At 38.7% G+C, this 14,324-nt stretch overlaps 4 protein-coding genes across 5 annotated transcripts; 2 read left to right on the top strand and 2 right to left on the bottom strand.

The window, feature by feature from the left end:
- The first annotated feature begins 57 nt into the window (after window positions 1-57).
- On the top strand, window positions 58-1,468 carry dgcr6 (DiGeorge syndrome critical region gene 6). Of its 2 annotated transcripts, XM_055162062.1 has the most exons (6): window positions 58-184; window positions 263-444; window positions 521-681; window positions 763-863; window positions 931-1,071; window positions 1,234-1,468. In XM_055162062.1, the coding sequence occupies exons 2-6, from the start codon at window positions 338-340 to the stop codon at window positions 1,309-1,311; spliced, it is 588 nt and encodes a 195-aa protein (XP_055018037.1). In that variant the 5' UTR covers window positions 58-184; window positions 263-337; the 3' UTR covers window positions 1,312-1,468. The 2 variants fall into 2 exon arrangements, with proteins under 2 accessions (XP_055018037.1, XP_020791212.1); XM_020935553.2 differs by having other exon boundaries at window positions 86-444.
- A 147-nt stretch (window positions 1,469-1,615) lies between these two features.
- slc7a4 (solute carrier family 7 member 4) lies at window positions 1,616-10,321 on the top strand. Its single transcript, XM_020935372.2, has 5 exons — window positions 1,616-3,171; window positions 4,016-5,080; window positions 5,910-6,610; window positions 7,140-7,248; window positions 8,150-10,321. The coding sequence occupies exons 2-5, from the start codon at window positions 4,099-4,101 to the stop codon at window positions 8,350-8,352; spliced, it is 1,995 nt and encodes a 664-aa protein (XP_020791031.2). The 5' UTR covers window positions 1,616-3,171; window positions 4,016-4,098; the 3' UTR covers window positions 8,353-10,321.
- Window positions 10,322-10,464: 143 nt separating this feature from the next.
- On the bottom strand, window positions 10,465-13,603 carry LOC110170970 (coiled-coil domain-containing protein 157-like; the record flags this gene model as incomplete). Its single annotated transcript, XM_020936651.2, has 8 exons — window positions 10,465-11,067; window positions 11,191-11,267; window positions 11,408-11,541; window positions 11,612-11,774; window positions 12,219-12,395; window positions 12,503-12,675; window positions 12,786-12,863; window positions 12,937-13,603. Coding segments are annotated over 8 exons (1,701 nt in total), but the record flags the coding sequence as incomplete, so codon positions are not given.
- LOC129411234 (coiled-coil domain-containing protein 157-like) lies at window positions 13,568-14,310 on the bottom strand. Its single transcript, XM_055161435.1, has 2 exons — window positions 14,063-14,310; window positions 13,568-13,808 (listed from the first exon to the last, which is right to left on the bottom strand). The coding sequence occupies exons 1-2, from the start codon at window positions 14,308-14,310 to the stop codon at window positions 13,613-13,615; spliced, it is 444 nt and encodes a 147-aa protein (XP_055017410.1). The 3' UTR covers window positions 13,568-13,612.
- Window positions 14,311-14,324: the final 14 nt, after the last annotated feature.

The raw sequence follows: 14,324 nt of genomic DNA, 5'->3' as shown, positions 1-14,324 counted from the left end.
AATGTGACACACTTCGCCACCTGGCGGCAATAAGTGCTACTGCTGTCTCGACATGAAGAAAAGACAGGCATTGTACAAGACAGCTAAAGGGTCCTCGTGGTTTTAAAGCAAGCCAGAAAAGGCTTCCTGCAGTTTCTCTTCTAGTCGCACACATTTGATTTCAAGGCAGTTATATGTATTTAATGTAAGCACCTTTTGTTATCGAATAATTACACTGACGGTTTTTTTTTGTTCCTGAATTACACAATTTGTCCACAATTAGCTGGTCTAGCTGATAGCAACTAGGTACAGATCTGATCCATGATGTAAACAAATGATCTACAATTAGCAACCAAATATGATGGACGCTTATCCTGGAGTATCTGGCAGTGATACTACAAAACAGCAAGAGAGGCACTATTACCTCCTGTCTGAACTGCAAACGTTAGTCAAAGATCTACCCAGGTATTCTTTCTTAAATAAATCACATTTTAGTATTATTCTTATAAGTATTATATACCATTTTTCTTTTCTTGTTCAGTTCCTTCCAACAGCGTTTGTCCTACAACACCCTCAGTGACCTGGCCTTGGCTCTGATCGATGGGACTGTGTATGAAATAGTGCAGGGACTCTTGGATATTCAACATTTGACAGAGAAAAATCTCTACAACCAAAGGCAGAAGCTACACTGTGAACACCAAGGTAATGTTTAATTATGATAACCACATGTGCAATTGTTTTATTAAAACATGAATTATCTAAATGCCTGTTGGCTTTGTGTAGCACTTAAACAAGAGCTTGTAAGGAAGCACAAAGATGCTCTGCAGACATGCAAGTCACACAACCTGGCTCTTCTAAAGTCTAACCAGCAAGCAGAGCTAGAGGTCAGCTGTGCTGAATCTATATCTATGAAAATATTTAAACATTTGATAAACTGTAATTCTCTTTTAGGCTTTGGAAGTTCGTGTTCGAGAAGAACAAAGGATGATGGATAAAAAGATTGTAGCAGAAATGGATCAAAAAGTAGTAGACCAACAAAACACTCTTGAGAAGGCTGGAGTGCCTGGGTTTTATGTCACTGTTAATCCTCAGGTAAACATTGCTTTGTTTACTGAATTTTCTACAGTCATTTGTTGGGTGGATTATTGGCATGCCAGTACTATCTAGTTATCTCATCCTGTAGTAGTAATATCAGCTGTCCAGCAGATGGCGATGCTCTCTACTTAAATTAATTGAAGATCTCTTGTTTTCTAGGAGCTGACAATGCAGATGAATCTTCTTGAGCTTATCCTGAAACTTCAACAAAAGGAGTCTCAATCAGGAATAATTTGAGTCCATCATAAATGTGGCAATTTGGCAAAACTCTGTCCAAAGTTTTGATTGACATTAGTGACCTATAAAGAATTTGACAGGTGGTGGTACGTGGTGCATATGCATACAGGGCATCTAGAAAGAAATGATAAAATTAAACGTAACTTTCACAAGTTAACATGCCTCGAATGTGACTGTAACACGCACGACAGATACAGGTGCTGAAAATGACTTACGATGTATTGGCGTAGCTTAGAGGTAAAGACAATGAATATTCTTATTTTCCTCACCAATAACCTGAGTTCGAGACCCACGCACTCTCTCCTCATATTTTTATAGCCTGTTTATCGTAGTCATTGACGGACACCAATTTATGGTCGTATATACAATTGCAACCATTGTTTTACTTTATTCTGAAGCCATGTATTAATCGCAGTCATGTTAGACAAGTTTGACTGGAGTCGGCATTGTTCTCGTCGAATCTGCAAATGAAGCGGTACGTCAAATACAACTGATAGAACATTTTGGCATGCATGTGCCTGATGTGGCCTGAGGGTGGCGCAAATATGTAAACACCAGTGTAAACAAATCACATATTGACGTGATCCCACGAAGAACCGGAACACCGGTCCTTTCTCCTACAGTCACCTCCGAGCCCGTCCCAACAGTGAGTCCTGTTTCATTTCTGGTTTAGTCCTGGTTTACTCCTGTTTTAGTCTTAGTTCAGTCTTGGATTAGTCCTCCTCTTCAGTCCTGGAATCAGGTTAGTCCTGGGTTAGTCCTGGTTCAGTCCGTTGCATAGGCAGCGCAAAAGTTTGATATAATCTCGGGTTAATGGGCGGGTGCGGTGGCGTAGGCCTACTGCGGGGTGCTGGTCTCCAAAAATGGACCCATGCAGGACTCTGCGCTGTAGGCTCCATTACTGGATAAATTAATCTTCGGTTCGTTACATAAAGAAGGTGGAAAATAACAAAAGGACCACAGCAATAAGCTTTAAAAAGTCTGAGAAAAGTGTATAAAGTAAGTCGTGGGGGCTTTTACAGCCTTAAAACAGATCTGATAATTGTAAAATAAAAGTTGACTAAAAGTTGACGGATTTCACCTATCGTGGGTTATTTTTTAGAACGTAACCCCGCGATAAACAAAGGACCACTGTACTCTCACCTCGCAACCTGTGCACATGGCCTCCGATTTATCCAGACCGGGACAGAAAATTGTTAAATGCGCATTTGCGCTTTGGCATGTTGCAGGCTGTACGACTTTGTGGTTGCTGGCTCCTTCTGAGTGCACAGAACTACGAGAGCCGCTCAATTCAATGGCCCCAATGAACGGTAATGAAAACCCGGACATTTCCTTCACTTAAAAAAACAAAAAACTGGAAGCCCAGGACAGGACGCAAAACACGGACATTTGGTTACCCTAGTTTCAACACAACAGTTTAAATTTTTTGTCTTTTTTAGTTCCCTAGTCACAACTTGCCTAACATTAACCTAAAGTCTAAACTTAACCTATTTTAACCCAACCTGAACATTAAACCATGTAGCTGATCTGATTTACGTCATGATTTTTGTTCCCGTAAGAGAAGCGTCCCCCATGTGCGCGTGTGTACAGATTTTAGATACCACACTGAGAAATACGTGCTCACTTACGCCTATACATATACACACTACTGGTCTATTGAGCTAGGGGGTGGGTCGGGGGCTAAATTATAATGGCCAAAAATTTAGCCCTGCCTCCTCCTTTGGTCTGAGGGTGGGGCTGGGAAAAGCCGTGGTTGAGGCCGATGTTCCTTTAAGAGCCTGTGGATCAGGCTCTGCATGTTGTTCTCCTCGGTGCACCTTTCAATCCATCACCAGCCGCTCCTCGCTCACTGCAAAATCGGTAAGTTTATAACGTGTGTATTTTTCTACTACCTCCCGTGACTGCTTTTGTCCATGCACGTGTGTGTTTCTAGATGTCTATAATGGTGTTCGAAATAACCTCACCTGCTTATTCTGTGATGTGGCTCTGCGTCTCGACTTGGCTCTACAATGAGCGTCCATTTGTGTCCATTTTGTTAGGAAACATTAATATAATGCTTAAATTATATTTTAAAATGCTAAATGTAGCATACGACTGTGACAAGTGTAGAAATCTTACAATTTGCTGTTTTGTGCGACAGCTGTTTTAATGCTAGTGCGGAATAAAGCGTTACGTAATGACGGCAGGCGCTCTTGCTCTCGCCGTATGCCACTGAGGGCAGGATGCTGCGCCCTAAGGGTCCAGCCTCAGCACTACCGGTTAATGTAATCAGTAAGCGAAGCGTGTTATTTCATTGTTCAAATCGAAGCGTACGTGAACAGATAGGCACTATTGTGATGCTGGCGCGTATGTCCATGTTTTGGCCTATTAGAAACTACAAATAACACCTGTGTATCTGTGGTCTGGATGCGAAAAAGTTAATAGGCCGTGCCCTGGACTATTCGTTTTTTACTGTTATTTACTCGTAAAGATGTCAATATTATTCACTGCCTGGCCAGCCAAGTCTGTCATTATTAGTAGGCCTAGGAGGATAGTAGTCGTAGTCTTCTTTTACTAGGCAACTTTATGATGATGTAAACAAAAAGTAAGATATCCTGCTTCCCAGTGTGGACTATTGACAGACATTCCTTCTACATTCTTTTCTTTGAAAACATTTGTGAAACCATCTAAAGCTAATCTAACACCTTGCCTTTTTCTATTACAGAACACCTTCATTCTAACTTGATGAATCTGCTTTGAGTGGTACCAAATCATTCCACCCTTTAAACCCCTCTAAACCCTGTCACCATGGCGTCCTGTCAGAGAGGCTGTGCTCCAGCTGTGCGCCTCTGTCAGAAACTGAACCGTCTCAAGACTTTAGAGGATGATATGATGGCCACCTCCCTGAAGCGCTGTCTCAACACCCTGGACTTAACTCTTATGGGAATTGGTGGCATGGTTGGCTCTGGTCTCTATGTTCTGACTGGCACAGTGGCCAGAAACATGGTTGGACCTGCTGTCATTTTGTCATTTGTATTTGCAGGATTTGCTTCTCTCCTGTCTGCACTATGCTATGCTGAGTTTGGAGCGCGCATACCAAAGACAGGTTCCGCTTATATGTTCACCTATGTGTCTGTTGGAGAGGTCTGGGCTTTTCTCATTGGTTGGAATGTCATTTTGGAAAATATGATTGGTGGAGCAGCTACGGCCCGCGCATGGAGTGGTTATCTGGACTCCGTCTTTAACCATGCTATCCAAAACTATACAGAGTCACACATTATGTCCTGGAATGTCCCGTTTGTAGCCCATTACCCTGACTTACTAGCAGCAGGAATTCTTCTTGTAGCATCTTTGTTTATTTCATTTGGAGTCCAAGTGTCATCATACCTCAACCACATCTTCTCAATCATAAGCATGAGTGTCACTGTTTTTGTTTTGATTTTTGGCTTCATCCTTGCTGAGCCTGCAAACTGGAGTCAAAAAGAAGGAGGTTTTGCACCGTTTGGACTCTCAGGGATACTGTCAGGTTCAGCTACTTGTTTCTATGCATTTGTGGGCTTTGATGTAATTGCATCGTCCAGTGAGGAGGCCAAGAACCCTCAGAAGGCTGTACCAATCGCCACTGCTGTGTCTCTGGGACTAGCAGCAGTGGCTTACATCCTGGTTTCCACAGTGCTTACATTAATTGTGCCCTGGCATACTCTGGACCCAGATTCAGCTTTGTCAGATGCCTTCTTCCGTCGTGGTTACAGTTGGGCTGGGATCATTGTGGTTGTGGGCTCTATTTGTGGTAAGTGTTGTTTCTGTGTGTAACAACAACTCATCCAAAGTTATCTCCATGGACTCCTTATCACAATATGATTGATCATATTGACTCTACTGAGTAGAGTATAGTGCTAATGTAAATTGAACTAACTTTATGATTTAAGGTATTCAGAGTAAGAAAAAGCACTTGTTTATTTCATATGGTTTATGGCTACCATTTTGTAGGGGAAATGTCGATGTATATTGATTTCACAGTATCTCTTATTCTGCTCTCATGTATCTTTGTTTGTATATAAGGTTAGTTTTGGAATGTGCAGCTCGTTACCTTTAGCAGGGGTTTTCTTCTATATCATTCTCACTCTCACTTGTCAGTTATGAATGCATGTGGCTAATACTCATTCATAATATTCATTAGTAATTTATCGATATAGTGGCCAACCTCACACACACTGTTAAAAATGTATTTCAGTGTAATAACAATGTAGATGATAGTTCTAGAATGTGATGATGCCTTAGTCTCTGGTGTGAGCAAAGTGCAAGTGATTTTTAAAAATATTTTATTTCTATTATGAACATTATTGTTCATATTATTATTATCTCACTATATTTATCCAATCACAAATATACATAGCCATACTAAAGCATTATTATAACAAAAAGTAAGTAATACAAAATTATTTTTGTGTATGCCACCACATCAACACTACACTGGCCTATAGTTGGTAACCAGTTATGATACATGAATATAATGATCCAAATGGGGATGTTGTCTATGACGTAGTGTTGCAAATGACAGAATAAACTTCTGTTACTACATAATGTAATGTTTTTTCTTGTTCTTTTTCTATTTCCAGCTATGAACACTGTGCTGCTGTGTAATCTCTACTCCCTCCCGCGAATCATCTATGCCATGGCTGAAGATGGCTTATTCTTTTCCTTTTTTGCACGAGTGAATCCTGTCACCAAAGTTCCTGTCAATGCCATTTTGGTTTTTGGTTTTGTTACGTCTATTATTGCTCTAATATTTGACCTGCAGGCCTTAGTTCAGTTCCTATCCATTGGCACACTCTTGGCTTATACTTTTGTGGCCGCAAGTGTTATTGTGCTACGCTTCCAGCCAGAAAAAGCAACAGTGAAAAATGGCACATCTCCTAATGTAAACGCCGAGCCCTCTCCAACACGTTCAGAGTCCCAGAGTTTCAAAGAGGACAGTGGTGAACTAAAGCAGTATGAATCCTTCTCAGACAAACTCCAGTTGGTGGAAAGGACCAAGGTGAAGGAGAGGCGTGCAACAGGGCAGCTCAAGGCATGTTGGGAACCATATCTCGGGCGTTTGGTTGGGGATTTTGAACCCGGTGAAGTGGTGGCCTTCTGTGTGCTTATCCTCCTGGTTAGCGGTGTGTCCCTGTGTGCTGTGCTGATATTCGGAAACCAACCACTTGAATTACCGCTGTGGAGCTTCTCAATGCTGATTGTGATTTTTAGTTTGGCTTTTGTCGTCAGCTTGGCTCTTATATGGGTTCACGAGCCACAGAAAGACACCAAAACATTCCAGGTAAGCTAAATGTACAGTTTACTGATAATTACAATAAAGACAAAACACTTGGAACACTAATAAAAGTACCTAGCACATCCCTTGCATGGTTCCATGCATACAGAAAAATTATAGCCAAAGAAACAACAGTTGCATACTGGGGCTTTCAGTGATATGTTAATATCTAGAATTTGGATGACTGTGACTTACCATAGAGTCCCACCATTCCAATAACTGGGAGGATGGTTCACCTCTTTCCCGCCAGTGTTTATCTATACAAGTGTATGCAAATGGTAATGGGAATAAACTAAGAAGAATAGTGTGTAACATGCATCTCTCATGCTTTGAGTTCACTCTTCCAAACCACAAAAAGAAAAAACAAGAAGAAAATTCATCTTGAGAAATTGAATGTTTGAGACAATCTTTAATAAGGATGATTGATGAAGGTTGGCCATGTGGTCTGAACCAACAGATATAGGAAGTATAAATGTATACCTCATCAGTACTTTTTTTCTTACTAAATGTGACTGAATCCTTGGTTTTTGCATAGGTACCTCTTGTTCCACTGACTCCAGGGGCCAGTATCCTTGTCAATGTTTTCCTAATGATGAAGTTAAGTGTAATGACATGGATCAGATTTGCTGTCTGGATCGCTATAGGTAAGAATACTCACCCTACAGTTTTTTGTTATTAAAAAGTTATCTGTAAATTGTCAATCAGTCAACAGAGAGCTATCCATGTCCATCAACAAACTGTTCCACTACTAAATTTGCACTGACCCATCTTAATCTGTCCCATAAAGAGACAGAAACAAGCAAGCCATCACTAGTGGAAGAAGCATGTGCCATTCACTTTGACATTTTTCCCCCAGATCAAATGTATAGATGCGTTTGTGTTTGCATATCTAAAGTAATATAAAATGTGTTATTTTAGTATATAGTTTAGGCTTTCTGCAGGGCATATACTTTATACTTAAAAAAGCATGTGCACCATTTCTTTTCATGAAATAATAGAAGTGTTTGATATTTAAGTCATTTTTTTTTTTAAATGTGTTCCTCAAAAAGTATATTATTGTTTTATTTGCTTTATATTGGTGAATGAATGAGAGTACTTTCCTCTTAGGGAAACACTTCACTCAATATTTGTATGGTGTGGTCACTAAGGGGATCACCGTGGAAACAGATTATGTGCATTAGCTTGGGGCTTTTCTCCATCACTAAACCATTTAAACACAACTGTCAGCCCTTAGCAGGTTAACAGGATACACATTACACTTGACAGCACATTAAGGCCTGCCTCAGGTCTCGTTTTCCCTTGGGAAAATGGAGGCTGCTAAAGGTTTTGTGTTCTTGTAGTACCGGTATATAACAGAAATGGCACCAGTAAATGTAATATAGACACATCTAACACATGCATTTACTTCGCAAATGACACACTAGACATATTAGAAACATGTTGGAATGATGACCTAGTCAATTCCACATAAATTCCTCTTTAATGTATTTCTGTGAATGAAACTGTTCCTATAGTTGATTTACTTGATTATGTTTGTGTTTCTAGGTGTTGTGGTGTACTTTGGCTATGGGATCTGGCACAGTAAAGAGGGGAGGCGGGAGCTCCAGGCCACAGACATGGCAGCACGTTATGTGGTGCTCCCCAGTGGCAGTTTAGTGGAAACAGTTCAGTCAGTGCAGCCTGATGGACAGGTGGAGCCCTCAGCACCCCACGTTAACACAGCAAGCGAGTTTGGAGAGAAAAGATGATTTGTGTGCACACTTATGATAAAAACACTGCCTGGTGTAATTGGGCAACTCCTATTCCTTGGCATTATAACTAAAGGTGGGTAGAATAGTCAAAGTGCAGTACTTCAGTACATGTAAAATGTGTTTTGGTGAGAAAATCTAATTAGAAAGTCCCTAAGACTTTTTTAGTAGTTTACTGTTTCGTAAGAAACATATGTAATATATTGGCAAAATATTTATATTTCTTAAAACAATACAAAATACGAAAAATTGTTACATCTTAATCAAACAAAATAACATTCAAAAAGTGTAATTTCTACATAAACAAAATGTTCAAAGCATTGAAATAAAACAGTGTCTCTCATAAAAAATAAAAAATAAAAAAAAGACACATCTCTTCACCCACCTCTGGTTTTAACTGCCCAGCCTCTCCCTTTAGTGTGAAGTCTGCCACAGTTTGTACACGTTGCTTTAGGTTTGTGTCAGCACAACAGGATGAGATGCTCGCTCTGTGTCAATGTGATTTCTGTAAAACGTGTAATACTCGAATGTACAGTAGAGCTTTATTAACTGCCCTGTAAAACCCAGCATCACAAATGTCTTCTGACCAAGACCCATTTTCTTTTGCTTATTCTGTTTTATACTATTGTTTTACTTGTAAATACATTTGGTACATCCAAGCACCAAAACAAATATACTAAAATCACAGTGAAATATTTATTTTATTCTTATTTAGCCTACAGTTATCATAATCACTAGGGTATTGTTTCAATGCACATTTTGTAGTCACACAGGAATCATGTGTGCAAGTTTACATTTATCTTTTTTTCCAATCAAAAGTTTTTTCACATTGTATCTCACATACATACATACATACGTAGAAATACCAGTATTTAATAAAACAATTTAGATATTTTATTACCTTTGTCAATGTAATATAACCACTTGCCTCCATCAGATATGCCTTACAGGCAAAAATATGCTGCACAGACTTCTCTATTTTCATTTCAAACTGTCTGTATATTAGTTTCATTTTTGTACAAAGTCATAATATTTAATAGCCACATTAATGGTCACATTGTTAAATCCGTTGACATAACTGGTTTAAATGTTTTCAAATATCGCATGAATGTTTTTTTGTGTGTTCATGTTTTGTTTTTTTATTGTTTTCAGCATTTGTTATGTACTTTATGCATCCGATATATCTGACCTATAAGTGATTTTTCCTGATACATTTCTGTTCTTTTAATGTACTAAATTAATAATGGTTTGGTATTCAGTTATATTATTATATTATTGTATGTTGGTTACATATCCTCATTATCCAAGCACAAACATATAAAAATCACACAGGGTATGAGTAAGGGGGATGCATAGGCTCTGTAATGTCTATGGGACTCTTAATCCTGTCAGATTTGCAGCAGTCCCGTTGTCAGCCAGTTTGACCCAGATTAGAGAAAAGCACATACTGTGTGACAATAGTGACAACATTCCCACAACCTTTGCTATTTCTTTTACCAATTGTGTTAAAACACAAAACGTGACAATAGTTTTCTTTTTGGTTTGTGCTGGCAGTGCACTTGTTATTTTATCTAGTTTGCATGTGACCAACCCAATAGCCTTAAATATATACAATTTCTAAATGTCAAAATTCATATCCTGTTGAAATAGTTGTTGTAAAGGAATATTTTACACCAAATATATATGGCAGAGAATGTACAGTGAACAACTTGTATTGTTCAAATGGCTTTTAGAAGAAGATAAATTTGCACATTGAAATCTATGGACATTTTGCGTTATGCTTCTGTTGTCAGGGTGACTTATGTGGTGCTTTTGAATCCTCCCACTCCTTTTCTGTCTTTTGTGCACAGTTTGACCCAGTTCTTCTCTCACTCAGGAACTGTTAGCTCTGTACAGCACTAAAGTCCCCTATGTTTCTGTTAAATGTCTGTAACAACACAAAAGAGACAAAAAAAAATAAATGTTTTGAAGCAGCATTAACATGTGTTTATCATTAATTGTTCAAAACAGAATTTCACTACAGGATTTTTTGGTCCTAAACAATTTTTAAACATGCATCAAAAAGTGAATACCACAGAAATGAGGAAAATCTTATGAAATTTTAAATCTCTGATCGCAAAGGCTCCTAGACTCAGAAAGAAGCAAATCGTAGCCAAAATCGGGCAACCCTTGTTAAATAGCCTTTCAAAAACCACAGAAAACACAGTCATAAATGTGTTTTTTTTACTCAAAATCTTTTTTTGCCAGTATGCAGGAAAATTCAGTTGTGTAAAATAACAAAAAGCACATAGATGCAGACATTTTCTAGTTCCTCATTAAAATAATCTCAAAACACACATTTTACTGTGGTATGGACTAATAATTTAAATATTGTTCATAGCCACACTCTATACAAAAAGTACATTGAAACACCAGTCAGTTACCATCTTTTTTCCACACAAATACTCCAAATTCCCTACACACTCTGCAAAGTTTAAACACTGTCACTTCCTTCTGTGTTTAAATATCCTGGAGTGAAACAGTGCTGTAGGGCTGGTCTTTCTAGTTTGAACAGAAGAGGAGTGCACTTGTAAAGTCTGAAAGTGGATTTGTACAGAGGAGAGAGAGGAGGCAGATATTTGATCCTCCGATGTAACTGATTTCAGGCTACTTTCCCCTCCAGCTTCCTTCCTGCTGTTACTGTATCGCTGAAGCCGCTCAGCACTGGTACTAGGCCTGCACCAGAGGAAAAAACAAGGCAAAATCAGTGGCTGTTCATTAGTTATGACACAATGGGTTCTGTAATGTGGACACTGTGAAACATTTTATTAACTAACTTATCTAAACACAGTAACTTACAGTAGATTCCCTTGTGCCTCATTATTTAGATAGTCTTCAGTTCTTGGTCTGTCATTCCATATTTTTTGAGGCTCCTCCTGTTTGATGTATGCTTGTTAGTAGAGTTACCTTATTTTCTTTATATCAATATTGGCAACATAAAAGTACAGCATCAATTTACATTATTTACCTTCCTTCAAACCTTTACAGGGTAACTATTACACATTTCTCAAGTTACCTTATTGAGTTGAGCTCTCTCCTTTAGCTTCAAAAGGCTACTATGCAGAGTTCTATTTTCCTGCTCCAAAACTTGAATACGGACGCAGTTTGCTTTGAACTGTTGCTCCATATCCAAAGTCACATTGCCTGTACCTTTTTAAGAAGACAAGACTAATTTGCGGCATACTGTATTTGTTAATAGCAGAAGGTAAAATAGACTGACTTTGTGGTGGGGCCTGTGGGTTCAAATCCGGAAAAGCCACCAAAAGTTGCTCCCTCTCTGTACCGGCCTTTATGTGTTCTTTCAGTTCAGCCACAGTGTTTTCCAGATCACATATCTCTGTGAGGAGTGTCTCTTTGTCTTTTTCAAGTTTTACATGAGATTCCTATTGTTAAGAGAGATAAAAGGTTTTAAGCGGGATCAATTAGTTGTGTGCGATGCTCTGTAAATTGAACCAAATGAATAAATAAATTACAATATCACTATTCCCACATTTAATGGTTAAGGACCTTTAATATTGCATGGTTTACAAAAGCCTATAAAACTATAGTAAAATCTATACCTTGCACTTAATTAACTAATTAACAACTAATTCAACCACTGCCACTAGTGGTCAGCTGGAGTATAGGCAACTTATCATCTTTTTATTATTTTATTATTATTAGGTCCTATTTATTACATTTTCAGTAGCAAGCTTCAGGGACCACATACAATGCAGCCACTTCAAGGAGGGGTGCTGTGCAGTGGCATAACTCCACAACTTTTATTAGGTTATTGTTGCATGTATATATAGCTTTTACATATGAGGGCTTTTAGGTAGTTTGTTTACCTGGAGTTGGTTGAGCGTGGCCTGTAGCTGCTCCTTTTCCTCTGACATTTGTCGTATTTGACCATGAAGCTCAATCAGTTTCTCTTCACTTTCTGCCAGCTGTCTCTGCAACTCTTGACACTCTTCATCCAATGCATCTACACGTTCCACAAGACATTTTTGTTTGGCCTGCATTGACTAGACAGATGATGTGAAATCTTTTTTAATATAACTATTGCATAACTGAGCATAAATAAATAAATAAATAAATAAATAAGAGATATTTTGTAGTGATGGAGACTTGCCTGTTGCTGACGACATGCACTGTTGTATTTGGCTTTCTCTTTGTGCAAACAGAGCTGGAGTTCAGAGATATTGACCTCTAGCTTCTGAATCTCATTCTGCAGTTGATGGCTGGAGCTTTCTTTTTCTTCTTGCAACTGCCTAATCTTCTCCTGGAATAAAAGATTTTCAGTTTCTGCAACGAGATACAGAGTGATATTATTTGCAATCTTATCTGCATCAATATGAACTTAAAGATATTCAGTACACTATATTATTTTAGTTGTATTTGAATAAACATATTACCAAGGATTTTTATTCTGTCCTGCTGCACGCAGATTTTCTCCATCAAACTTGTGTTTTTTCCTTCCAAGGACGAGATCTCTGTTACAAGTATTGCAGGTTTACCCAAAAGGATATATTTATGTTATGATTATTAAATATAATCTTATTGTACCTCTTTGACTTTTTTGTTGCTCTTCTTGATGGCTCTGTTGTGTTTCTTTTGCAGATCTTTCTGTTTTTTTCAATAAAAACTCAAGTTGGACATTGGTGGCCTGGTAGTTCTCAACCTTTTCCTTTAGTTCCTTTTCTAGTCTTTTCACATCAGACTTTAATCTATCCTTCTCCCTTTCAGCAGTCACTATTTTATATTTTAGTGGCTCCACTGTCCCACGCACATCTTTTAAGTGTTTGGTCAGACGCCGCATGTCTCTGTACTCCTCAGATCCCCATTGGACAACATCAGTGGCAGTCATTCGACCTAGCTCCACAGTGTCCAGCACAGCAACTGACAGTGGCTGCAGTGAAGAAGGCAATCCCTCGCTTTGAAACAGCTCTATCAGTGCTCCTCCAGTCTTTCTCAAAACAGACTGGGTTTGATAACAGGCATCACAAGGGACAAGACATGATTCAAACGTCTGAGAGCCGACATTTTGAGTGTCCACTTTTGCAGTACTGTTTTGGGTAGAGCTGTGTACACCATGATTCTGTGGCCAGGATGTCAGTGAGCTGTTAGAGGATTTTGCAGATGAACAGTGATCAGTTCTTGAACTTTGACTTGGTTCAAGAGATGATAATACGTCATTACAAAGTGCATGTTTTTTTGTAGGAAGCCTGAAATAAAACAAAGTTTAGATGAAAAGCATCGAATCAATAAGAATCTGGGTTCTCAATGTACATACCTTATATGTTACCAAATTACTCCAATAGTTTCTGACCACAAGGCCAAGCGACACAAATCCGTTCTTCTCCTGATTTTGATTTGTCTTGAATGAGTTTGGCCCTTGATCCACAAAAACACTGAAACTTTGTAGAAGAAGCAGCAGTCTAGTTTATATGGGAAGAAAGTTATTATATTTTAACTTTTAACATAAGAACAATCAGCATCTGTATGCAACCACCAAAATAGTGGAATGCATGCAACATTTGTATATTGGTATAGATATATTGTAGGCCTATACATCTGCATAGAGGCATATCACTTACAAATGGACACGTGTTATGTTTTATGAATGATGACAAAACAATATAATAATAGCCCATATTAACAAAATAACACGCAGCATTATCAATAGGCCTACCTGTCAATCACAAGCTCCAGTAAAACAATGTGGGAGTGCTGATTGAATATGTCCTCTCCTTCTATGAAGTCATACTGGTCCAACAGAGCAACCATGTCCAGATTACAGGACAGTTTATCGGGGAATTTCCAGGAGGTAAAGCGCACAGGACCCGTTCGAGAAAACACGTCTAAAATAGCTCCTTGTAGATCCACCAAATCTTTTCGCAGACTTTCAATACAATCCTGGCGGCCCAAGAATTCATTCATGGTGGTTTAAGCGG

This window comes from Boleophthalmus pectinirostris, unplaced genomic scaffold (assembly GCF_026225935.1).
Source record: "Boleophthalmus pectinirostris isolate CB_2022bp ecotype Guang Dong unplaced genomic scaffold, ASM2622593v1 HiC_scaffold_4, whole genome shotgun sequence".
Classification (NCBI taxonomy): Eukaryota; Metazoa; Chordata; class Actinopteri; order Gobiiformes; family Gobiidae; genus Boleophthalmus; species Boleophthalmus pectinirostris.
Note: the sequence above shows the minus strand (reverse complement) of the source record. Positions and strands in the feature narration are given on the sequence as shown.